This window comes from Pristis pectinata, chromosome 9 (genome assembly GCF_009764475.1).
Source record: "Pristis pectinata isolate sPriPec2 chromosome 9, sPriPec2.1.pri, whole genome shotgun sequence".
Lineage (NCBI taxonomy): Eukaryota > Metazoa > Chordata > Chondrichthyes > Rhinopristiformes > Pristidae > Pristis > Pristis pectinata.
The window spans coordinates 12,336,407-12,362,428 of NC_067413.1; the positions used below are offsets into that span (position 1 = coordinate 12,336,407).

The 26,022-nt window shown below is 41.2% G+C and overlaps 1 protein-coding gene across 1 annotated transcript in view; it reads left to right on the forward strand.

Annotated features, from left to right (window-relative positions):
* LOC127574433 (piezo-type mechanosensitive ion channel component 2-like) overlaps nt 1-26,022 on the forward strand; it is a 521,253-nt gene that overhangs the window by 381,048 nt on the left and 114,183 nt on the right. The window contains 6 exon segments of the mRNA XM_052023441.1: nt 2,247-2,489; nt 3,717-3,828; nt 4,191-4,372; nt 12,475-12,623; nt 14,137-14,310; nt 24,895-25,031. Coding sequence (XP_051879401.1) covers nt 2,247-2,489; nt 3,717-3,828; nt 4,191-4,372; nt 12,475-12,623; nt 14,137-14,310; nt 24,895-25,031 — 997 coding nt within the window.

Here is a 26,022-nt window from a genome sequence, read left to right on the forward strand (position 1 = left end):
ATCATTTCCAACCCATTTGGCATTATTTTGAAAATCTAATGAGGCACTCACTGGCACAAAATTCCTTTGCAACCCCAATATAATCTCCATGCAGGAGGATGTCACTTCCTGCAGAGAATGCTTTGTTTTTGGAGTATTCCAGGGGAACTTGGTCCCTGTTGCATTGGGGATACCCATCATAAGAACATAAGGAGATGCATTGAAAATTCCCTAGGTTCACCACTCTCTGCAAGAAGAAAAATTTATGCAGCCTGGTTTTAAATGACTGGCCCCTTATCTTGAAACTTGGTACGAGATTCACCCACTAGTAAAAGCATCTCAACATCTACCCTGTGTTGGGTTAGGGCCCAGATTGTTGTTTTTTTTTCCTTGTAGTTTTAGCTTTCTTTACATTGATATACGTTTGTCTAATCACCTGTTTGTCTGTAAACTTTTAGTAGCTTGCAGTACATTTGTTTCTATACTTCTGCGGTTTCTTTGTCTGCATAGCTGAAGTGGGATTCAGTCAGTACCTACTAAACAGTTTCTTACCTAAACTGGTCCAGACCGGTTTGCGGTATAAAAGCGAAGCATGTGCTCAGGTTCCTTTGTTGCAGTCCAGTTATTTCTTGTTACTGTAACGTTGCTGGCTGGTACTAGCTGACCCTGTCTCACCTGTACTACGATGAACATCTAATAAAACGGCTGTAACCATAAGATTTTCGCCTCATTCTTGACTTCTGAAGAACCTTCTGGACAAATTCATCTCCAGATCTAACTCCTGTGAAACCCCCTTAGGATCTTGTATGTTTCAATAAGATTATCCCTCATTCTTCTAAACTCCAAAGTCTGCAGACCCAACCTGTTTAGCCTCTCTTGATAGGACAACCTTCTCATCTCTGGAATTAGCCTGGTGAATCTCATTGGGACTAACTCCAATGTTACTACATCCTTCCTTAAGCCAGGGGACCAGAACTATGCATGGTACTCCAGGTGTGGCCTCACCAACACTCTGCTCAATTGTAACACAATTGTACAACTGTGATAATACATTGTTACTGAAAGCAACAAATTTTGGGGCCACCATTTCAGATACCTGGACCAGCAGTATTGGAACATTTTGTAAAGACAAGAAAACCATATGCATTTGGTGATAACCAGAACAAGTAGTGAACCATTTTCCGGCTCCGGTGAAGTGGCCTTCCAATTTAGCCACTGATTGGCAGGGGAGGGTAGTGTGAGAGGAAGGTGGAAGATAGGAATGGCTCAGAATTTCAGAATTGGGTGATAAAACATCAGCATCTCCCCATTCCTGCCCCTGAATAATCATGCACTGTTTAACACAGGTAGGAAAATTCAAAATGTCTGGAGCTAAATTACAAGAAAAAATTTGCAAAAAACGCAGTTCGTCACTCACAGAAATACCCAAGAGTGAAACATCAGTGCAGATAGTAGAACCACTACCTCACGGCTCCAGTGACCCAGATTCAATACCGGCCTCATGTGCTGTCTGTGTGGGGTTGGCACGTTCTCCCTGAGACTGCATGGGTTTCCTCTCACATCCCGAGGATATTGGAGTGAGCAAATTAATTGGCCGTGAGTGTGTAGTGTGTAGGTGAGTTGGGAAGTTGATGGGAATGAGAGAAGAATGAAATGGGACTGGTGTAGAATTAGTTTATTTGGGCACTTGATGGTTGGCATGGAGCTCATAGAACAAAGGGCCTAGTTGTATACCTCTATGACTCTACAAAATTGGAAACTACCAGACAGATCCCTCTTTATAATATTTTAGTCATCCTGTACTGATTTCTAAAAGTACCCAATCCTCTAGCCTACCATTAATCTTCACAACGCTACATGCCTTTTCTTTCAATTTGATTTCATCCTTAACCTCCCTAGCTGTAGCTGATGTGTCCTTCTCATAAACCCTTTCTTTCTCACCAGAATATACCTTCTGCTGAGATTGATAAAATATCTCCTTAATTGTCTGTCATTGTTGACCTACCATCTTAACCTCCAATCTATTTTACAAGTCCACTTCAACCAATTCTGTCCTCAAACCAATGTAACTACTTTTATTTAAGTTCAGGACTCTAGTTTCATACCCAGTTTCTCACTCTCAAACTATATTTGACAATCAGTGTAAATACTATACATATAATATTTTAGCTTTCATAGTTATCATTTATATTCATTTATGCAATACATACATTGACAGCAATTTCTTTTAGATGTGAGCACTTTTTAATCACATTGTTTTCCTTTAGGCTTGGAGTATTACCTACCATAGCTGGCTCACCTTTGTGTTATTGATTTGGTCCTGTGTTCTTTGGATGGTGCGTAACCGTCGGCGATATGCAATGCTCACATCTCCATTCATGGTCTTCTATGGAAATGTCCTGTTGACTCTACAATATATCTGGAGTCTTGACCTTACTAAAGATGAACTTCCTGAGCCATCAGGAGTGCTGAAAAAGATGGAGACTCCATGTGTTGAACTGGGTTCAAAGGTTGGTTTTAATAAAAATAGATCCCAAAATAACGTTATGGGTGTTTGTGCTGAAACTTCTAATGTACTTGTCTGAAATTCTGCTCTCTTCCACTGTGTCACCTGTTTAATTGGGCATATATGACACTGTAATGAAAATGGAAAATGCAAGCTCTGCTTTATGAATCAAGCAGAATCTTGGGAAAGAGAACCAGAATTATCATTTCATATTTTGTGTATTTTTAATAATTAATTTATTGAATGTGAATTATTGACTGTCGCTAATTGCCCTTGAGAAGGTGGTGGTGAGCTGCCCTCTTGGACTGCTCCACTCCTGCTGATGAAGGTGGTGTTATGTTGTGGGGGAGGGAGTTCCAACAACAATGAAGGAATGGTGATATAACTCCATGTTAGGGATAGTGGGTTCCTTTGAGGGGGTGGTGTTCTGATGCACTTGCTACCTTAGCTCTTCTTGGTATTTGGGAGGTGCTGTCAGAGTAGCCTGAAGTTAAACAACTATAAAACGGGGCACTAGTGAGGCCTCATTTGGAATATTGTGCGCAGTTTTGGGCCCCACATCTTAGGAAGGATGTGCTGACGTTGGAGAGGGTTCAGAGGAGATTTACGAGGATGATTCCAGGAATGAAAGGGCTTACGTATAATGAGCGTTTGTCAGCTCTTGGACTGTACTCACTGGAGTACAGAAGAATGAGAGGGGACCTCATAGCGACATTTAAAATGTTGAAAGGACTGGACAGAGTAGATGTGGCTAGGCTGTTTCCCTTGGTGGGTGAGTCCAGGACTAGAGGGCACAATCTCAGAATTAGAGGGTACAGTTTCAAAACAGAGATGAGGAGAAATTTCTTTAGCCAGAGGGTGGTGAATTTGTGGAACTCCTTGCCACGTACGGCAGTGGAGGCCAGATCAGTGGGGGCGTTCAAGGAGGAGATAGATGGATATCTAAATAGTCAGGGTATCAAGGGATATGGGGATAAGGCCGGAAATTGGGATTAGAATAGGTTTTTTTTGTCCTCCCCCCCCCCCCATTCCCCATTTCTCATTTATTTTTTTCCCTATCCCTTGGAGCAGACTCGATGGGCTGAATGGCCTGCTTCTGCTCCCTTGTCTTGTGATCTTGTGAAAATGGCCTGAAAGTAATTTCACATTTGCAGAAATGTATCTGCATTTTTTGGTATCTAATTGATTATTTCTGTGTTCAGAATTATCAGTGTCCTGTTTTCTGTACTAGATCCTGTGTGCGTTAACATTCTGGCTTTTGCTCCGTCAATACATTACTGAGCGACGTGAGGCTGAAAAGCACAAAGGATCTGCCTTATCCGAAGTCAAAGTGGAGGAAAAAGGTAAAACAGATTGTTATGTTGCTTGGGTCCAGAATTTCTGAGGAGAAATGCCTCCAGTACATTGTCTGAGAAAACAATCAGCATCTTCTTTAGCAAGAGGGTAAATTAAAGCAGGCAAATTTTGGTCTTTATCAAGGAGACAATTGGGCAAAACTTCCTCTGCTAAGCTCACCCTGATGCCTCCCACCTCACCAACAACTTCTGCAACCTTCCAAATGAAAATGTGGCAAGTCTTTCAGAAGGCGACAGACTCATTCACTGTGTTATCACCAGAAACTTGTGGCCCAAAAATCTAGCCTCTGGGAATGGAAAATATCTGGTAAAATGTTGTCAGGTAACTTTGTATTTTTCTGTTTGTGCAGAAGATAGCCAGCAAGGAAAGGAGATAATGAAAGTATTGGGAAACCTGGTGATGGGAATGTTTGTCAAATACTGGATATACATCTGTGGTGGAATGTTTTTCTTCGTCAGTTTTGAGGGCAAGATTGTCATGTACAAGATTATCTACATGATGCTGTTCCTGTTCTGTGTTGCTCTATATCAGGTATGTATTCAGGTAGTTTGTTGGTCCTGCATATAAAGTGAAATTGCATATCTTACATTAATGAGATTCCTTAATTAAGTGAGTTTTAAAGTTCTTCTCTATAATAGATATAATAGACACCATATATTCATGTTCTGAATTTTGACCTGCACTCTTAAAACAAATGTTTAAAAGAATAACTAAAAAATATTTGTATTTACTTTTGCTTTCTGAGATAATTTTTTAATCTGGTTGGGAGGTCAGTTAGCTTGATACTGTTGGACACCAGTGAACATTTGAACTGATACCTGACAACAGCTGAGATTGATAAAGGGGAAGTCTGTGCCACAGAGATCACTAGATCTTTGGGAGTGGTCTTCCTTAAGATCAATGGAAAGTGAAGTTCCTTTGCTTTATTGACTGCAACGGCTGGCCCGTAATTTATCTGATCACTGGTCACCTTTGTTAAATGCTCGCAAAATGGTTGGGCTCTAGCTATATTACCTTTGCACATTCATGACCACTGAAGTCAACCAGACTGATTGAATGGAAGTAAGTACAGCCAACAATTGACATTCTTATATTCCTTAAACACTAGCAACCAAGGGTGAATATCTCTCTGAATTAGTTACTCAGTCACGCACTGTGAAATGTGAGAAGTTGCAGGAAGTACATTGAAAAATATCAATAAGTTGCTGAAGTTATCAATAAACTTCCATAAGGATAGAAGAGATGATTGTGTAACAGCAATCGTTTCCGCCTGTACTGTTGTGAGAAATTGAGCAGGCAAATTAAAAGGCCTGAGTGGTTGACTAATCAATATTAAATTACAGGGGGTATTGTAGAAGATAGACAGATATTACATGAACAGCTACATAGTGCTGGAACTATATACGGTTGGAAACGAAAAAAATCAGCTTCAACAGCCACGTCCACACCTTCTACAATCACGGATGCTACCTCATACACAAAATAACCGGGATACTTTTCAACTAGCCTGTCCTGGAAATGGCACAGGTTATACAAGGAACAAATAGTAACATCTTTCTGCTCTCTGTGCACCCAGGGAAAAACAGAACACATTGCCAGATTTACAGCACAAGTCACAAGTGACAAAACAGACATCTTAAAATGGTACAGGATCGAAAACAGATTATGGTTCCTTGCTTAACTTATATTAAAGTTCCAAAATTATTTCATTTAATTTTCTTGGGTATCGTTCAAGCATGAGTTAATGATGGAACTAATTTCATTGAATTAGACCAGGTTAGAGCCCAGTGAACTACAAACATGGAGAACATACAGCAGCAGTCTGGCTCTGTTCCACATACAAGGAGGTACTCATTATCATGACACAGGGTGGCACAGTGGTGCAGTTGGTATAGCTGCTGCCTCACAGCACCAGAGACCCGGGTTCAGTCCTGACCTTGTGTGCTGCATGTGTGGATTTTGCGCGTCCTCCCTGTGACCACCTGGATTTCCTCCCATTGCTCCAGTTTCCTCCCACCTTCCAAAGATATAAGGTTGATGGGTGAATTGGCGACTGCAGAATTGCCCCTTGTGTGCAGGTGAGTGGTAGAATCATAGTCATAGAGCACTACAGCACAGAAACAGGCCCTTCAACCCATCTAGTCCATACTGACCTGATCTTCTGCCTAGTCCCATCTACCTGCACCTGGACCATATCCCTCCAAACCCTCCCATCCATGTACCTATCCAAAAATGTTGCAATTGAACCCACATCTACCACTTCTGCTGGCAGCTCACTCCACACCTGCACCACGCTCTGAGTGAACAATTCCCCCTCAGATTCCCCTTAAATATTTCACCTTTCACCCTAAACCTATGACCTCTAGTTCTAGTCTCACCCAACCTCGGGAAAAAGCCTGCATGCATTCACCCTATCTATACCCTTCATAATTTTGTATACCTCTATGTGATCTCCCCTCACTCTCCTGCGCTCCAGGGAATAAAGTCCTAACCTATTCAACCTTTCCCTATAACTCAAGTCCTCAAGTCCCGGCAACAACTGTGTAAATTTTCTCTGCACTCTTTCAAGCTTATTGATATCTTTCCTGTAGGTAGGTGACCAGAACTGCACACAATACTCCAAATTCGACCTGACCAATGTCTTGTACAACTTCAACATAACATCCCAACTCCTGTACTCAGTGCCCTGATTTATGAAGACCAATGTGCCAAAAGCTCTCTTTACCACCCGATCTACCTGTGACGCCACTTTCAAGGAACTATGGATCTGTATTCCCAGGTCCCTTTGTTCTACCACACACCTCAGAGCCCTACCATTCACTGTGTAAGTCTTATCCTGGTTTGTCCTCCCAAAGTGCATCACCTCACACTTGTCTGCATTAAATTCCATCTGCCATTTTTCAGCCCATTTACTTAGCTGGTAAAGATCACACTGCAAGCCTTCCTCGCTGTCCACTATGCCCCCAATTTTGGTGTCGTCTGCAAGTTTGCTGATCCAGTTTACCACATTATCATGGGAGAATAATCTGGCGGGAGTTGATGAGAATGTGTGGAGAATAAAAACTGGGATTCATGTAAGATTAACGTAGATGGTCGATGGCTGACGTAGACTCTGTGGGCCGAAGAGATACATGTTGTATCTCTCTATGACCCATTCATTATTTATCAAGATCACCATTCAAGGTAACTTTCAATAGTGCAATGAATAGATTATAAGAATAGGCAGTTGGTAGTCATATTGATGGATATTAATTGTCCCCAGATGGTTTTTGTGTTTATGACATATGTGTAACTCCAGCAGCTTGGTGTAAAATGGCCATGAGCTCAGGATTTGGCAGCAATATTTCAAGGAGGAATGCCAGCCGATTAAGATAAGATAAGATAAGATATCTTTATTAGTCACATGTACATTGAAACATAGTGAAATGCATCTTTTGCGCAGAATGTCCTGGGGGCAGCCCGCAAGTGTCGCCACACTTCTGGCGCCAACATAGCATGCCCACAGCTCCTAACCCGTATGTCTTTAGAATGTGGGAGGAAACCAGAGCACCTGGAGGAAACCCACCTAGACACAGGGAGAACGTACAAACTCCTTACAGACAGTGGCCAGAATTGAACCCAGGTCACTGGCACTGTAATAGCATTACGCTAGCGTGCCTAAACTGAAGAACTTTCAGATAGAACAAGCCAAGAATTTTTAAGCTATTTCATACACACTTCCCAAATTGTAATGTTTGGGTCATAAACTCAAGATTATGTAGAAATTAGATTTTTTTAGTTTAAAGATAATGGAATTATTAATTAATTAGCGGAGAGAAAAACAATGCATGCGCAATGCAATAGTATTTTTGGCCTAGAGAAGATTCTAAATGTTCTTAAGCTGTTAAGTATTCTGCTTCATAGGCAGACCCTTAGGATCAAGGAGGTCTTGCTTCCATTCCAGTACTTTGGGTGATGAATGTAGGACCCATGGACTATTCCACAGGTGGATCAACAGGTATTTGGTGTGATGGATGGGCAGCTTGAGATGTTCTGCACTCCTTCAACCATTGTCACCTTGTCTCTACGTGCTTACTTCGAAGCTCAGACCCTTCCTGGGTCTTTCCACGTTTTGAATGGTCTTGGGACAGAAGTTTCATTGAGTCAGTGACGACGTTATGTTCTTTCCAGGATGTTTTGAGAATATCCATGAAGTGTTTTCTCTGAGCTGGGAGTAGCGTGCCTGTTTGGGAGTCTGGTATCAGTCCTGCAGACAATATGACCTTCCATCAGAGCTAGCTGAACATAATTGAAGCCACAGTGTTGGGGATTTTAGCCTCATTAAAGGAACTACATACAGTTGAAAATGAAAAACATTCACCTTCCACAGCCATGTCCATACCTTCTACAACCACAAATGCTACCTTATACACAAAGTAACTGGGATACTTTTCAACTAGCCTGTCCTGGAAATGGCACAGGTTATACAAGGAGCAAATAGCAATGTCTTTCTCAAGTACACCCAGGGAAAAACAGAACACATTGCCAGATATACAGCACAAGTTAAAAATGACAAAACAGACATCTTAAAATGGCACAGGAGTGAAAACAGATTATGGTTCCCTCTTATTAAAGGAAGTGGGAATTGGCATTGAATGGTTTCATCTTGCCAGTTGATTGGCAGGTTCTGTGGAGACAGCAATGGAGGTAGCTCTCCAGTGCTTTCAGGGAGATAGTCTGTGTATCCAAAGCACACGGGAGAGCAGGCATTACTGCTGACCATTGACTATGAGCTTCGTTAGGCTTGGGGAATTGATCTTTTTTCCTCGTCCGGCGAAAGGTTAGGCAGGACACTGGAGGTAGTGGTGATCATTGATGTCAGACTCAAGGAGAGAAGCTCCCTGGAAACAGAAAGTGATCCCAGTTTTCCATAGTCTAGTTGTGGAGCAGGGATGCACAGTGGGGACAGGCTGGTAGAGGACTTTTGTCTTGCTGCTGTTAGTGTGAGGCCCGTTCTCTCAATTGGTATTGGTATTGGTTTATTATTGTCAGTTACAGTGAAAAACTTGTTTTGCATACCGATCGTACAGATCAATTCATTACACAGTGCAGTTACATTGAGTTAGTACAGAGTGCATTGATGTAGTACAGGTAAAAACAATAACAGTACAGAGTAAAGTGTCACAGCTACAGAGAAAGTGCAGTGCAATAAGGTGCAAGGTCACAACAAGGTAGATCGTGAGGTCAGAGTCCATCTCATCGTATAAGGGAACCATTCAATAGTCTTATCACAGTGGGGTAGAAGCTGTCCTTAAGCGTGGTGGTACGTGCCCTCAGGCTCCTGTATCTTCTACCTGATGGCAGAGGAGAGAAGAGAGAATGACCCGGGTGGGTGGGGTCTTAACAAGGCAACAATGCACAGCCTGCACTAATTAGAACTCGATTATTTCTCACACAGCAAAGTTTAATATTTGGGAGATGTTTTACAGCAATATAGTGACTGAATGTCCTGCTATTCATGATTTTAGACAACTCTACAGAGGTCTGAACAGCATGTGCCACAGAAGAACAGGATCTTCACATTTAGTTGCTAGAAACATAACACAACTTAAGGGATAGAACTAAGCTGCATAAATATGTGCGATCACAGGCTTTTCTGAAGAAAGTAGCTCTATAGGGAGCCAGAAATTGTACAAATTAATTGCAGATGCTATCTTGCATTACAACCTATTATAAAGGAAATTATACAAGTAGATTTAATGACAGGAAGTATAGAGGTCTGGATTTTTCATTCAATTTGGGTACACTCCCTAGAGTAAGCTAATTGGCAGGAATTCTCACAAGCCACTTTTGTTGGCTCTTTACATTCTCCCAGCTGCTTTTGGGAGTAATTGTAAAAAGTAACAGGTGACATAAAAGCATATGGCTCACCAGATTGTAATGATGTCCAAATATTAAAATCAAAGTTTTAGAATTATGTTATCTGAAGCAATTTTTCCAAGCATAACAATGCTGGAAATGTGCAACACATTTTCTCCCTGTTGTCTAATTTTGTTGTAGTTGGTGGAGAGGTGATTCACAAGAGAGCTAATGTAGTTAATTGCATTCATAAGGCACCATTTTTATACTTAATGCTACACTTCCTGTAAATTACTTTTCTCTTCCCAAATCACCAGGTGACCAAAAATATGCAAAAATGCAAAGTGACCAAATCACAAATCTTCTTCCGGCACAATTGTGCAAACAACATGTGCTGGGCATCAGCAACAGAAACGGGCATAAGCTCATGCAAAGGCGGATTCCGCTTATTATAAGTTGTCAAAGTCGAGTTTATTGTCATCTGCATAAGTACATGTATGCACAGGTGCAATGAAAAACTTACTTGCAGCAGCATCACAGGCATATAACATCAGATAAGCAGCATTCACAGGAAAATCATAAATTAAGCATAAATTATACATAATTTTTACAAGAAAGAACACAAATAGAACAAAGTAAAAGTCAATTTTAGTGCAAAATAATCAAAGTGGTCATAGAGTTGATAAACTGTAGTGATTAAGGTTTTGCTGGTTGGTTCAAGAACCAAATGGTTGAAGGGAAGTAGCTGTTCTTGAACCTGGTGGTGTGGGACTTCAGGCTTCTGTACCTCCTGCCCGATGGTAGCTGCAAAAAGATGACATGGTCTGGATGGTGGGGATCTTTTGGTGATGGATGTTGCCTTCTTGAGGCAGCGCCTCCTGTAGATACTTCCAACAGTGGGGAGGGATGTGCCCGTGATGTATTGGGCTGAGTCCACTACCCTCAGCAGCTTTTTATATTCTTGTGCATTCGAATTGCTATACCAGACCATGATGCAACCAGTCAGGATACTTTCAATAGTCTGTAGAAGTTTGTTAGAGTGTTCGGTGACAAGCCGAACCTCCTTAACCTCAAAAGAAAGTAAAGACTCTGGCACGCTTTCCTTATGATTGCATCTATGTGCTGGGCCCAGGACAGGTCATCCGATCTGTTATCGCTCAGGAATTTAAAGCTGCTGACTCTCTCCATCCCCGATCCCCCAATGCAGACTGGAGCATGCTCGCCCTCCTTCCCCTTCCTGAAGGCAACAATCAGCTCTTTAGTCTTGCTGACATTGTTATGGCACCACTCAACCAGGTGTCCTATCTCGCTCTGGTAAGCTGACTCATCGCCACCTGTGATTCGCCCAACAACAGTGGTGTCATCAGCAAATTTGAAGATGGCATGGGAGCTGTGCTTAGCCACACAATCATGTAAGTGTACAGAGTAGAGCGGGGGTGGGGAGGGGGTTGGCTAAGTACACAGCCTTGAGGTGCACCTGTTTATTGTCATACACAAGTACACCTATGCACAGGTGCAATGTAAACTTACTTCAGAATCAGGTTTATTATCACTGACTTGTATGTTGTGAAATTTTGTTGTTTTGCGGCAGCAGTACAGTGCAAAGGCACAAATTTATGGAAAATAGTGCGGAAAAAAGGAATAATGAAGTAGCGTGGACTGTTCAGAAATCTGATGGCGGAGGGGAAGAAGCTGTTCCTGAATTGTTGAGTGTGGGTCTTCAGGCTCCTGTACCTCCTCCCTGATGGTAGCAACAAGAAGGGGGCATGTCCCGGATGGTGAGGGTCCCTAGTGATGGATGCCGCCTTCTTGAGGCAACGCCTCTTGAAGATATCCTCAACGGTGGGGAGGGTTTTGCTCGTGATGGAGCTGGCTGCGTCTGCAAAGTCCTCTGCAGCCTCTTGCGCTCCTGTGCATTGGAGCCTTCATACCAGGCAGTAATGCAACAGCATCACAGACACAGAGCATTAGAGACACAATATTCACAAGAAAAACATAAATTATACAAAATTAAACAAGAAAATATTAGACTAAAACAAAAGTCCATTGTAGTGCACACTGTTGTTGCTGTCATATTTCCTGATAGTTTTGGAAAACAGCCATTAAGATGGTAATGTTCTAAACTGGAAAAAAAAATGGGCAAAATGCAGAAAACCTTGAGAGGTGACGTGATCAGCAAGTTCTCCAGAGGAGTCCTAAATCCCTGCTGTTCATTACCCGCTTAGCTCATTTCATTTAGTAGAAATTCACAGGCTGCATGATTTCCAGCGGTAATGAGCCTTAAATGATGAATGCAGCCCTACCAATGTAATTTTTAAATGTAGCTGAAATGGAATTAAAGTTCCTCCAACAATGTGGAATTGTGGTGAAAGGATGTTACACAAGGAACAATTCAGATGGCTCAGGGCGTTGCCACTTTATGACACAGTACAGAATCCATTGCACTTAGTAGTTTGCAGAACAAGCCCTCTTTTCCATTTAAAACATGCAAACAAGCATACCACAATAAAATAAGTATTCAGTTTTCACTTGCCTGTGATTTCCCAGCAGTAAGCTGTAAATTCTGGGAGTATGATTCAGGGAATCACAACACCATGGACCTGATCTTTCGACCATTCCTTGGAAGTGTGGCCTGGCAGTGGGAGTTTGGTATCACTGCTCAGACCATGGCAGTGAAAAGATTTATTCTGGAAGCTGACGCAGGCAAATCCAGAGCTTCCAAAGATAGTAATTATTTATGTTACATAATTCTGCTTTCCTTGGCTGCTTATACTTCTGAAGGCATTTTTTTCCAGGTACATTATGATTGGTGGCGGCGGATCTTGAAATATTTTTGGATTATTGTTGTTTCGTACACAATGCTGGTCTTGATCCTTGTGTACACCTACCAGTTTGATTCATTCCCGTATCTGTGGCAAAACATGACTGGAATGGATATTGAAAAGTGAGTAACTGAGAAATTACTTTGTACACAGCTCAAAATATTGTTACAGTAAAACTCTGATAAACTCTCAGTGTCAGATTAGCTAATTTTCCAAACTATTGGAGCATTGCATTCAATTCTGGTCGGCCCCATTATAGGAAGGATGGGGAAGCTTTGGAGAGGTTTACCAGGATTCTGCCTGGATTAGAGGGCATATGCTATAAGGAGAGGTTGGACGAACTTGGGTTGTTTTCTCTGGAGCAGCAGAGGCTGAGGGGAGACCTGATTGAAGTTTATGAGGGGCATAGATAGAGTAGACAGCCGGTATCTTTTTGCCGGGGTTGAAATATCTAATACAAGAGAGCATGCATTTAAGGTAAGGGGGGGAAGTTCAAAGGAGATGTGCAAGGCAAGTTTTTTACACAGAGAGTGGTGGGTTCCTGGAATGTGCTGCCAGGGGTGGTGGTGGAGGCAGATACGATAGAGGTGTTTAAGAGACTCTTAGATAGGCACATGAATGTGCAGAGAATGGAGGGATATGCTTGTGTAGGAAAAAAGGATCAGTTCAGTTAAGCATTCAATTACTAGTTTAATTAGTTCAGCACAACATTGTGGACCAAAGGGCCTGTTCCTATGCTGTGCTGCTTTGTGTTCCATGTTCTAATTTGTACTCAAATAAAATTTGTACACAAAATAAAGGTTGGGAAGTCATGTTGCAGCTGTATAAAACCGGTGAGGCCACATTTGGAGTATTGTGTGCAGTTCCAGTCACCACTTTACAGGAAAGATGTAGAGGCTTTGGAGAAGGTGCGGAAGAGGTTTACCAGGATGCTGCCTGGATTAGAGAGTATTAGCTATAAGGAGAGGTTGGACAAACTTGGATTCTTTTCAGAGGCTGAGGGGAGACCGAATAGAAGTATATGAGATTATGAGAGGCATAGATAGGGTAGGTAGAGTCTTTATTCCAGGGTGGAAATATCAAATACTAGAGGGCATAGCTTTAAGGTGAGAGTGGAAAATTGTAAAGGAGATTTATATGCAGAGAGTGGTAGGTGCCTGGAGTGTGCTTCCAAGGGAAGTGGTGGAAGCAGATACAATAGCAATGTTGAAGAGGTATCTAGGCAGACACATGAACAGGCAGGGAATGGAGGGATATAGATCATGTGTAGGCAGATAGGATTAGTTTGGATTGGCATCATGTTTGGCACAGACATGGTGGTGGTGGTTAAATGCTGGTGTTACCAGCAACACCCACATCCCAATGTATAAATAATCAAACCTGTGAAGTACAAACAAGTTGGATGCACGTTACGTACAGCTGGTGAAGGTTGTAAGTGCAGGATAAGGACTCAAAACACAAGAAAAAAGTCAGTTAAATTATTACTGTGCATGCACAAAATGCAAACTTACACAATTTGGTGTCTTGCATTGAAAACCAGCAATTGGAACAGTAACTTAAACAGCTTCTTTTGATCTGAAATTGATGCGTCTCCCCTTCAGAACTAAATGTATAATTGTTTTATTTTTGCTAAAGATTGAAGGACCTTGGATTGGAGAAATTCACTGTAGCAGATCTGTTTACCAGCATTTTCATCCCCACATCTTTCTTGCTCGTGTGTATATTGCACCTTCATTATTTCCATGATCGGTTTCTGGAGCTCACTGACCTGAAAGCGGTGACCAGCAAACAGGAGAGCACTATCTATAGGTGAGAAACATTCCTTAATATGTTGGCAAATTATGCATTGGAAGTGTATGTGTCATAACATCTATTCCCCATAATCTTGATGTGTTACTCTGACTCTCGATTTACTGTGATCGTATCTGAAATGGGTTATATAATTTTCATGTGATAATTATAAAGACTCTCATATATTGTTTTGTGATTGATTACTCAAGGGGTAAATGTTTAAAATATTAAAATTTAGAACAATGAAACATTATAATATCCTCTTGATATCTTATGCGTTAAATTTAATTAATGGGAATATAAGGCTCATTCAACAGGCTTAGACTTTATCCTTCGCTGCCATGTAGTGAAACAAATCACCAGCCTGTTGAAGAACCTGCTCTCTTTTCATCCTGCTCATTTCAATCAAACAAAAATGGCACAAGTTCTATAAAAGGCAATCAATCCACTCCACCAAAATATAAATAACAGTGAAGATGAAAATTGCTTTCTGAGCAGAATTTTAGTAAAAAGTTCTAAAGGTGCATAAAATTTTGACGTAGAATGAATTAGACAGTTGAAGCACCAATCTCCTTTTCCTCAAACCCTAGGCATTTATGTAATGCACTAACATTATTATTCATTTGTCTTGTATATTAATTGTGATTCTAACAATAATGACAATTATATATTAGTTACAATTATTCTTATAGTTGCCATCGGTTGGTTCTGAGTTACAGCTAGTTATCCTTGACGATATATAATTCTGATTTGCATGATTTTAACACTTAGCCTTCAGTAAACCTGTCTGTTGAATCATTGCGGTAGGTACAGTCCTTGTGGAACCAGCCCCGTTTTCACCACATTGATTTCAATGGAATGAAGATCAGGCCGGTTCTACAATGGGATCCATTCCAACAGATTATTAACTTGATGGTGAAGGTGTAAATTTAGGCAGGCAGAGGGTTGAGGTGAATGGAAACACACATCCCGACCTAAACTTAATGCTCGGGCCTTGCCTCTCATTCTGTTCTCTGAAAAGGGCAGAAACTACAGCTGGCTTGTAGGCGTCAGAGAATAGAGTAGCCAGCACTGAGGGACAGCTTACCAGCAAACTGGTTCACAGTGGTGCAGGGCGTACCATCTCTGAAGTGTACTGCAGTTCTCGACCAGGCTACTCTGACAGTACCTCCCGTATCTACAACTTCTATCTCCAAGTAGGACAAGTGCGGCAGATACATGGGAACACCACCACCTCCCCTCCAATTAGCTCATCATTGTGATTTGGAAAAAATATCGCCAGACCTTCATTGTCTCTGGGTATATATCATGGAAGCCCCTACCCAACAGCACCATGGAATCACTTTCACCAGAAGAATAGCAGCGTTTCAAGGCAGCAGTTTAACACCACCTTCTCGAGGGCAATTACGGATGAGCAACAATCGCAGGCTTTGCCAGCAAATGCCCAGATCCCGAAAAATGAACAACAAAAGACAGATGTCAGTAGATGGGCCATGCAGGAGAAGGAAGGAGTTGTTTAGGTGGGAAGAATCCAGGTCGAGGGAGGTCATTGTTTTCCTTGGGTCCAAAGCAGCAGAGCCCTGTTACAATATCCTTTAGACATGAGGTAGCCCAAGTCATTATTTCTAAGAAGAATCCATCTGCTTTAAGCTATAGCCTCATCCACGTACAGAGTACTACAAGTTAAAATGAGAAATAGGATGGAAAAATGGGGGTTTGAGTAAGTAATTAACCAATTCATTTGGGCAAGAGTATCTTTGGTTGTTCCATCTTGACTATTCCACATTCAGATAGGTATTCCCTTTCTGTTATCTAATTCCAACACATTACTGAGTGCAGCTCCATGTATTAAATAATACGCACTTGTTCTCCTGGTCAATTAAATTAATCAGTGAATCGTGGTTTGTTCTGGCATTCCTGTATGTCATTCTCTTTTCACCTGCCATCTTGCAAGAGATCACGAGCAGATGTGTGGGTCCACCTGTGTATTTGAAATGGAAGGCAACCAAGAATAATTGGAAATATCGATACCATTTAGAAAAAATACTCATAAATAGCATCACTGACATATTTGTTGCAACAGTGGGAGAAACTAACATTGTATTTTTGGAACATGTACCTGAACTAAGTATAAGTGTTTATTTCTATGATATCCTGCTTTTGCTAATCATTACCATTTTCCATTGCTTCTGTGGTAACTTTAAACCTGCATTTAATTGTGTGTGTGTGTGTGTGTGTGTGTGTGTGTGTGTGTGTGTGTGTGCGTGTGTGCGGTGCTGTGTTGGCTAATTGTTGTGTCTGTGGTTCTTATCATTTGTATCTCTCTCTCCTTTCTCTTTGTTTGTTCATGTGCCTCCCATCACTCCATTTTCCAGCCATGCCAAAGTTAATGGTCGTGTTTATCTGTTAGTAAATAGGTGGGTACTGTTAGTAATCACAGAAGTCCATTGCATTTATTTTATTTGCCATAAATTATAGCATGCAATCACATCCTTATTTTGGAACTGCTTCTGCAACAGAGTCACAATGAATCGCATCATTGCATCCCTCAATATAGAGATTGTAAGATATAACAGTGTGATATAACAGCAATGTTAATGTTACTTAAAAGATCATTTTAATAGAGGTTTTATCATTTTGACTTCCAGATTTCAAGGTTTGTATTTACTACTACTATACCTGATGAATTGTCTCAAAATCAATGTTAACGCTTACAAAGTTTAAACACAAATGGGATCTCTGAATTACCAAATAAAGACAAAAGGATTTGCCAGTTTCCTGGTATTCCTTTGGTTTTTCTGGTTGGAATTAAATAGGTCGGTAGGAGAATTTCAGGGCTTTATTGATTAATGAAGTGGTTGACATGAGATTAGCACATCTCAGGGTATCTTGAGCATCCTCAGTGCTGTAGTGTGGTGAGGTAATTATGGACATCTTTGAACAGGTGGGAAAAGTTGTATTTATTTCTTTATGTTAAGTTCATGAAGAGAGAGCAGTTTGCTGTGAAAGCAGACCTTTATTTGAGAGACCTGCTCAGATGTAAAGTTAAAATCTGACCCACACCTTACATGTCCACAGCTGGGATGGTGGGTCAGCTATTAGTGACGCTGCCTCACAGCTCCAGGTACCTAGATTCAATCCTGATCTTGACGCTAAATGCGCAGCATTTGCACGTTATCACTATGTGGTTTTTTTCACTGGGTGCTCTGGTTTCCTCCCACAACCCAAAGATGTGTTGGAAGGTTAATTGATTATTGTAAATTACCCCCAAGTGTAGGTAAAGTAGAATCAAAGGTGAAGTTGACTGGCAGGTGAGAATGATAGGTCCCAAGGAATATAGAGGGGGGAAAACGGGACTGAAATGGTTGCTCTGTTTGGACCATGGATCTGATGGGCTAAAAGGCCTCTTTCTGTGTTGAATTAAGTAATTTGTTTGATGCATTTAAGGTGAGAGGGGAAAGTTTAAAGGAGATGTGCGGGGCAAGTTTTATACACAGCGAGTGGGTAAGTGCCTGGAACGGGCTGCCAGGGCTGGTGGTGGAAGCAGGTACGATAGTGGCATTTAAGAGGCTGTTAGACACATGACGATGCAGGGAGTGGAAGGAGATGGATCGTATACAGGCAGAAGAGATTTAGTTTAATTTGGCATTGCATCCTGCCAAAGGGCCTGTTCCTATGCTATGTTCCATGTTTAAATGCAAGCCCAAGGCCTTATGTGTATTTTAGTATCTGACCTGACCCAAACCCAATGCATTTAAACCAGTTGCTGTTGGGCTGGGGTAGGGTAGCTGGGCTCTACCCCAATTCCAAAATGCATGAATATTGCTCATTTATATTTAACACCTCACCCAGAAAAAAGCCCTCCCTTTAATTCCTATACTTCACTGTGCTAATAAAAGCCATCAATGTTTTTTTAAATGGCAATTCTTCCCTCCGGTGTTTATCACTTACATTCCCATTAACACTTTATTAATAAACAGTACAAATATTCCTATATATAAAGAAAACATTTCAAATAACAGTGCATCTTTGTCACTTTGCATGTCCCTCAGTGTTTCCCAAAGGTATAATGAGGTAAAAGTGTGTGCCAGGCAGATTTCCAAAAGCAAAAGCAAAATGCAGATGCTGGAATCTGCAATAAAAGCAGAAAATGCTGGAAATGTTCGTCAGGTCAGACTGAGTTCTGATGGAAGTCATTGAACTGAGGTGTTAGCTCTATTCCTCCCTCCATTGCCACAGCCTGACCCACTGAGTACTTCCAGCATTCCCTGTTTTTTTTTACACAGAGGCAAGTATTTGTACACAGAGAGGCTGGAACTCACTGTTGGGGGGAGGTGGTGGAAGGAGATACAGTAGCGGTGTTTAAGAGGCACATGAACAGGCAGGGAATGGAGGGATATGGACCATGTGCAGCCAGGTGGGATTAATTTGGATTGGCATCATGGTCGGCACGGACATGGTGCCCTGAAGGGCCTGTTCATGGGCTGTACTGTTCTATGTTGTGTGTTCAATGTCCATGCAGGGTAATTCCATGAAACTTGGTTTAATCCTTGCAGATTTCATCAGTCACTCATACGGCTCTCTAAGATTCCCCACTTAATTATCTTGTATAATCTGTTATGGAGTGCACGATATCAGTGCATAATGACTCTGTGAAAACACCGGACATGTTGATATGTTCATGTATCTCACATATGGAAGTCCTAATTTCCTAATATTGTCAGTTTATCTGTGTGTTTACTTGAGTAGAGAAAATGAGCTGCTATTTTCAGATCATGCTAATGGGGTTTTTACTGATGATAATCAGTTTAATCTATCGCTAGCCTGCTGTTTTCATGAGATTGGAGTTATAAAGCATTTGTTTGTTGATTAAATTTCCCTTCATTACACATGGTGACATTCTTCAATCAGCTGGTGGTGCCTTTGAAGTCAACCCTACATTTACAGTCGGGAGCACAGTGATACTTCTATAAGATAATATAGGAATTGCATAACTCAGTGCAAGATTTTGTGACAGGTTGCAGTGAAACTGAACATCACACAATCAGATTCAGTTGCTTTCCAATTCCACAAAGTCCCTTCAACTTTTACAGAACCCTTTAAAACCATCAAAGCCTCCACCACTGCTATTTCAAAGGTAGGGGCATGTGCCACACTTTAAGTTTGCTGCCTTTTGGAGGGGCCTGTGCACATATGCTTAATGTTATGAGTTAATGTGTGTGAGTAGGTCCATAACCTCATCTTAAACATTTGTTTTAAATGATTATTAGGAGTTCTGCACAGTGCTTGTCACAATCCCCCACTCACTTTGCACACTCCTTTGTTCTGAGGGTACAGTTTATAGGAAAAAATGTGTAATAAAAGCACACCTTAGCCAACAATATATCACAGTGAAATGAAAGGGAAATGCTGTGCTAAGAAGATGAAACCTTGCCCTTCAAAGTACATCAGAACTGCTTTCTTTCCAACTTGGTCATGATGGGTTATTTTAAAGGTCTGGTGTTTATAAACTTGAAAAGACTCAGCAGAACTACCAGGGATTTTTGAGGAGAAAATAGTGCTTGTCCAATATGTTGGAGTTCTTAGAGTATATAACGAGTAGAATTCAATAAGGGTGAACGAGTAGATGTGATATACTTAGATTTTTGGAAGGTGTTTGATAAGTTCATGCACAGGAAGGTGATCAAGCAAGTTCAATTGGGGGTAATTTACTGGTCTGGACTGAGAATTGGTTATTGGACAAAAAGCTAAAAGGGAGTTCACTCTCAGGTTAACAGGCTGTGACTATTAGTACCTCAGGGTGTGTACTTAACCCACAGCCTTTCACAATCAAACTTGGTTTCCTGAGGGAACCAAGCTTGCTGATGATACTAAACTAGGTTGAGTAGTGTTGGAGACATCCCACCGACATCATGTATAGCTGTAACATGACATCCCAACTGTTGATTACAAGAGTTGGGACATTATGTTCCAGATGTACAAAACATTTGTATGACCGTACCTGGAATATTGTGTGTAGTTCTGGTCGTCATACCAGAGGAAGTACAGTGGCATGCAAAAGTTTGGGCACCCCAGTCAAATTTCTGATACTGTGAATAGCTGAGTGAGTAAAAGATGACCTGATTTCCAAAAGGCATAAAGTTAATGACACATTTCTTTAATATTTTAAGCAAGATTACTTTTTTATTTCCATCTTTTACAGTTTCAAAATAAGAAAAAAGGAAAAGGGCCCGAAGCAAAAGTTTGGGCACCCTGCATGGTCAGTACTTAGTAACATCCCCTTTGGCAAGTATCACAGCTTGTAAATGCTTTCTGTAGCCAGCTAAGAGTCTTTCAATTCTTGTTTGGGAGATTTTCACCCATTCTTCCTTGCAAAAGGCTTCTAGTTCTGTGAGATTCTTGGGCCGTCTTGCATGCACTGCTCTTTTGAGGTCTATCCACAGATTTTCGATGATGTTTATGTCGGGGGACTGTGAGGGCCATGGCAAAACCTTCAGCTTGTGCCTCTTGAGGTAGTCCATTATGGATTTTGAGGTGTGTTTAGGATCGTTATCCTGTTGTAGAAGCCATCCTCTTTTCACCTTCAGCTTTTTTATAGACAGTGTGATGTTTGCTTCCAGAATTTGCTGGTATTTAATTGAATTCAATCTTCCCTCTACCAGTGAAATGTTCCCCATACCACTGGCTGCAACACAAACCCAAAGCATGATCGATCCACCCCCGTGCTTAACAGTTGGAGAGGTGTTCTTTTCATGAAATTCTGCACTCTTTTTTTCTCCAAACATACCTTTGCTCATTGCGGCCAAAAGGTTCTATTTTAACTTCATCAGTCCACAGGACTTGTTTCCAAAATGCATCAGGCTTGTTTAGATGTTCCTTTGCAAACTTCTGACGCTGAATTTTGTGGTGAGGATGCAGGAAAGGTTTTCTTCTGATGACTCTTCCATGAAGGTCATATTTGTGCAGGCGTCACTGCACAGTAGAACAGTGCACCACTACTCTAGAGTCTGCTAAATCTTCCTGAAGGTCTTTTGCAGTCAAACAGGGGTTTTGATTTGCCTTTCTAGCAATCCTACCAGCAGTTCTCTTGGAACGTTTTCTTGGTCTTCCAGACCTCAATTTGACCTCCACCATTCCTGTTAACTGCCATTTCTTAATTACATTACGAACTGAGGAAACGGCTACCTGAAAACGCTTTGCTATCTTCTTATAGCCTTCTCCTGCTTTGTGAGCATCATTTATTTTAATTTTCAGAGTGCTAGGCAGCTGCTTAGAGGAGCCCGTGGCTGCTGATTGTTGGGACAAGGTTTGAGGAGTCAGGGTATTTATAAAGCTTTGAAATTTGCATCACCTGGCCTTTCCTAACGATGACTGTGAACAAGCCATAGCCCTAACAAGCTAATGAAGGTCTGAGACCTTGGTAAAAGTTACCTGAGAGCTCAAATCTCTTGGGGTGCCCAGACTTTTGCATGGTGCTCCTTTCCTTTTTTCACTCTAAAATTATACAAAACAGAAATAATACACTAGTCTTGCTTAAAATGTTGAAAAGAATGTTTCGTCTTTAACTTTATGACTTTTGGAGATGAGTTCACAGTAACAGAAATTTTGACCAGGGGTGTCCAACCTTTTGCATGTCACTGTATGTGATTAACTTAGAGAGGGTGCAACAAGATTCACAAGGATGTTGACAGGACTGGAGGGCTTAAATTATGAGGAGAGACTGGATAGGCTGGGACTGTTTCCCTGAGGGGTAACCTTATAGAGGTTTATAAAGTAATAGGAGCATAGATTAGGTGATGATCACAGTCTTTTTCCCAGGGTAGAGGGGTCTAAAACTAGAGGGCATAGGTTTAAGGTGAGAGGGGAAGGATTTAAAGGGGACCTGAGGTGCAAGTTTTTCACACAGAGGGTGGTGGGTGTATGGAACAAACTGGCAGAGTAAGTGGTGGAAGTGAGTGCAACTACAGCATTTAAAAGACTTTTGGATAGGTATATGAACAGGAAAGATTTAGAGGGCTATGGGCCAAATGCAGGCAAATGGGGCTACTTAGGAAAGTACCTTGGTCGGCATGGATGAGTTGGGCCAAAAGGCCTGTTTCCATGCTGTATAACTCTATGACTCTCGGTGGGATTGTGAGTACAAAGCAAGATCTGAAGAAGCTTTAAGGGGACTTGGACAAGCTAAGTGAGTGGGTGAGAACATGGCAGATAGAATATAATGTGGAAAAATGGGAAGTTACCCACTTTGATGCATTTAACAGAAAAGTGGCAAATTGTTAAATGTTGAGAGATTGGGCAGTGCTGATGTTCAACAGGACATGAACTTGAATACAAGTTGTCAATAACTGACATTCAAGTGCAGCAAGTGATTAAGAGGGCAAATGATATATTTGCCTTTATTTTAAGAGGACCTGAATAAAGGAGTAAGGAATTCTTATTGGAATTATATGGGCCTCGGCGCACAGTTTTGGTCCCCTTACCTAGGAAAGGATGGACTTCCAAGAAGAGTCACTCGACTGGCTGCAGAGATAGCAGGTTTGGTGTACAAGGAGAGATATAGTGGATCAGGACTCAAGAGCTGAGAAGACTGAGAGGAGATCTCAATGAAACATACAAAATTCTAAAAGGGCTTGACAGATGATGAAGGGAAGATGTTCCCCCTGGTTGTGGTACGGTGCTAAACCATTCTAGGACTTACCTAAGGAGAAATTTCTTCATTCATAGGATGGTGAAACTTTGGAATCCTTTGCCCTGAAGGGCTATGGAAGCTCAATCATTGTGTTAATTCAAAACAGATCAATAGATCTCTGGATGTTCAGAGAATCGAGGGTTATGACGATAGTGTTGGAAAATATTGTTGATGTGAAAGATCAGCCATGATGTTCATAAATGGCAGAGTGGCTCAAAGTTCTGGATAGCCTACTCCTGCTCCTATTTCTGTGGTTCTATTAACCGGCATTTTATTGATAATTTTTACTCACTCATTTTAAAAGATGCATAAAAAACCTCAGATAGCATAAATAATACAGCAACAGAAAGATCTATAACTAAATTCAGCTTGACTGACTGGTATTGGTATTGGTTTATTATTGTCATTTGTACCGAGGTACTGTGAAAAATTTGTCTTGTATACCGATCGTACAGGTCAATTCATTACACAGTGCAGTTATATTGAGTTAGTACAGAGTGTATTGAGGTAGTACAGGTAAAAACAATAACAATACAGAGTAAAGTGTCACAGCTACAGAGGAAGTGCAGTGCAGGTAGACAATAAGGTGCAAGGTCACAAGGTAGATCATAAGGTCAGAGTCCATCTCATCGTATAAGGGAACCGTTCAATAGTCTTATCACCATGGGATAGAAGCTGTCCTTAAGCCTGTTAGTATGTGCCCTCAGGCTCCTGTATCTTCTACCTGATGGAAGAGGAGAGAAGAGAGAATGACCCGGGTGGGTGGGGTCTTTGATTATAACTTATTTGTTTGCATAGGTATACTTCATGAGCATTAAGAATTACTAATTCACTGGGTATGAACAGAACCTCTGTGGACTCTTTATGAGAGAAATTCTCTTTGGTTAGTAGCAGTATAAAGTGTGAGAGCACTGACATCATTGCCTTTAATGAAACAAGCATATGAGAGTTGGTTTCAATCTCCAACTGATGCTCTCACACCCACTTGGTGCTAGTGACCAAAGAAGAGTTCCTCCCAATTTTATTCTTAGAGTTGAGGTAAATATGTATAATGGATCTGTAGTGCTATCATGTATAGTTTGTGGAGAAGGTGCATGATCTAGATTTCCTTCCAAAGCTTGCACATTGCCTTCCTTCACTTTGTAAAATATTCACATCCAGCTGCAAACTGCTGGCAACTAAGTATTTTGTCATTTCCACTTCCAACAAACTAAAGCTGAATTAATTTGTGAACATGTACCTAAAACAAAATGTTCACAGCACAGTTTGAAGCAAATCTCAAATATGGAATGGCAATTACTGTTTGAATGCAATAATGTTTTGCAAAAGTCAGCATTGAATGATGAGGATTGCATGTATTATCCTGGCCAGAAACGCACGCTGCTTTAGCACAGAATCTAAAATACACAGCAGGGTGAAGCGGTTTACAGCGTACGGGGAAGATAATAAATTTTGTCTGGCTTGATGCAAATCTTTTCTTTTGTAATATTCTTTCCATAATGCGCTGTACTCATCCTCTTTTTCTTCCTGTGTGAATTACTCTGTACAGAATCAAGCTATACATGTCAAATCGTCAGAATGCGTAAGTCTTCCAAAGACATGAAATGCTTGCTCTCACATGTTTGCCATTTCATGCTCTCAACTTAAACTGTGACAATTTTCTCCCTCTGGAAAATGTCAAGTTTAGACTCGAATCATAACCTTGAAGCAGCAATTTTAATATGTAGCTGTTTTAGACAGTTGCTTCATGTGCCAGTTATTCTCCTAATTCTGATATGCTGATTAGGAAAAATGTCTGCCGAAAAGCTAGAATAAAGTGCTTGACATTCTATGGCAAGACGCCTCTGAACCTAATCCTGATAGGGCCACAACTTGTGCTTAATGTCTTCTTAACAGGCCTAATATCTCCACAGGTTAGTGAACCAGGATGGCAGTCTGCCTGACATCGGCATGATGAATATTAACACCGGTTCTCAGAAAGAGGAAAGAACAGAGGATAAAAAACCAGAGGAGGGTGAAGGAGAAGAGGAGGGAGAGGAAGATTCCAGAGGTGATTCATTTTTCTACATTGGTAAATTGGTTTATTATTGTCACATGTACTGAGGTACAGTGAAAAACTTGTCTTGCATACCATCTATACAGATCAATTCATTACACAGTGCATTGAGGTAGTACAAGGTAGTACAATAACAAGTGCAGAATAAAGTGTAACAACTACAGAGAAAGTGCATTGCAGGCAGACAGTAAGGTCATAACGAGGTAGACTGTGAGGTCAAGAGTCCATCAAGGTCAGGGGAACCATTCAATAGTCTTATAACAGCAGGATAGAAGCCATCCTTGAGCCTGGTGGTACACGCTTTCGGGCTTTTGTATCTTCTGCCTGATGGGAGAGAGGAGAAGAGAGGATGTCCGGGGTGGGTGGGGTCTTTGATTATGCTGGCCGCTCTATCTTTTTCCTGTACTTCCTGTTAGTTACCTTCCTTGATGAAATACTTAAGCAAATTCTCTGCTCTCCAGATGGTTTTGGGGTACAATCCTGGCAGTTATTCCAGTTGTGCCAATCGATAGATAAGTCCAGATGGTGAGATGTTATCAGAAAAATCAAAAAACAACTGCAGATGTGGGAAACCTGAAATAAAAACAGAAATTGCTGAAAACACTCAACAGGTCAGGCGGCATCTGCAGAGAGAGAAGCAGTTAACGTTTCAGGTCCAAGAAACAGCAATCTGCTGGAGGTACTCAGCGGGTCACAGCATCTGTGCGGGGGGGGAAGGAACTGTCGGTATTTCAGGTTGAAACCCTGCAACGTTTCAGAGGTGGGAAGTAAAGAGACACAAGTTAGTATTCAGTAGAACAGAAGGTGGGAGGGGAATGTGACGAACAAAGGGAATATCACAGATGGGGTGAGTCCAGATGGGTTAACAGGGGAAATTACCAGCACATTAAGCTGCTTTGTCTGTGCAATGTGTTGTAAATAGCTAGCAGGCCAGACCTTGTAAGTTGGGTGGTTTTGAACGCGCAAAACTACTTATATAATTTAT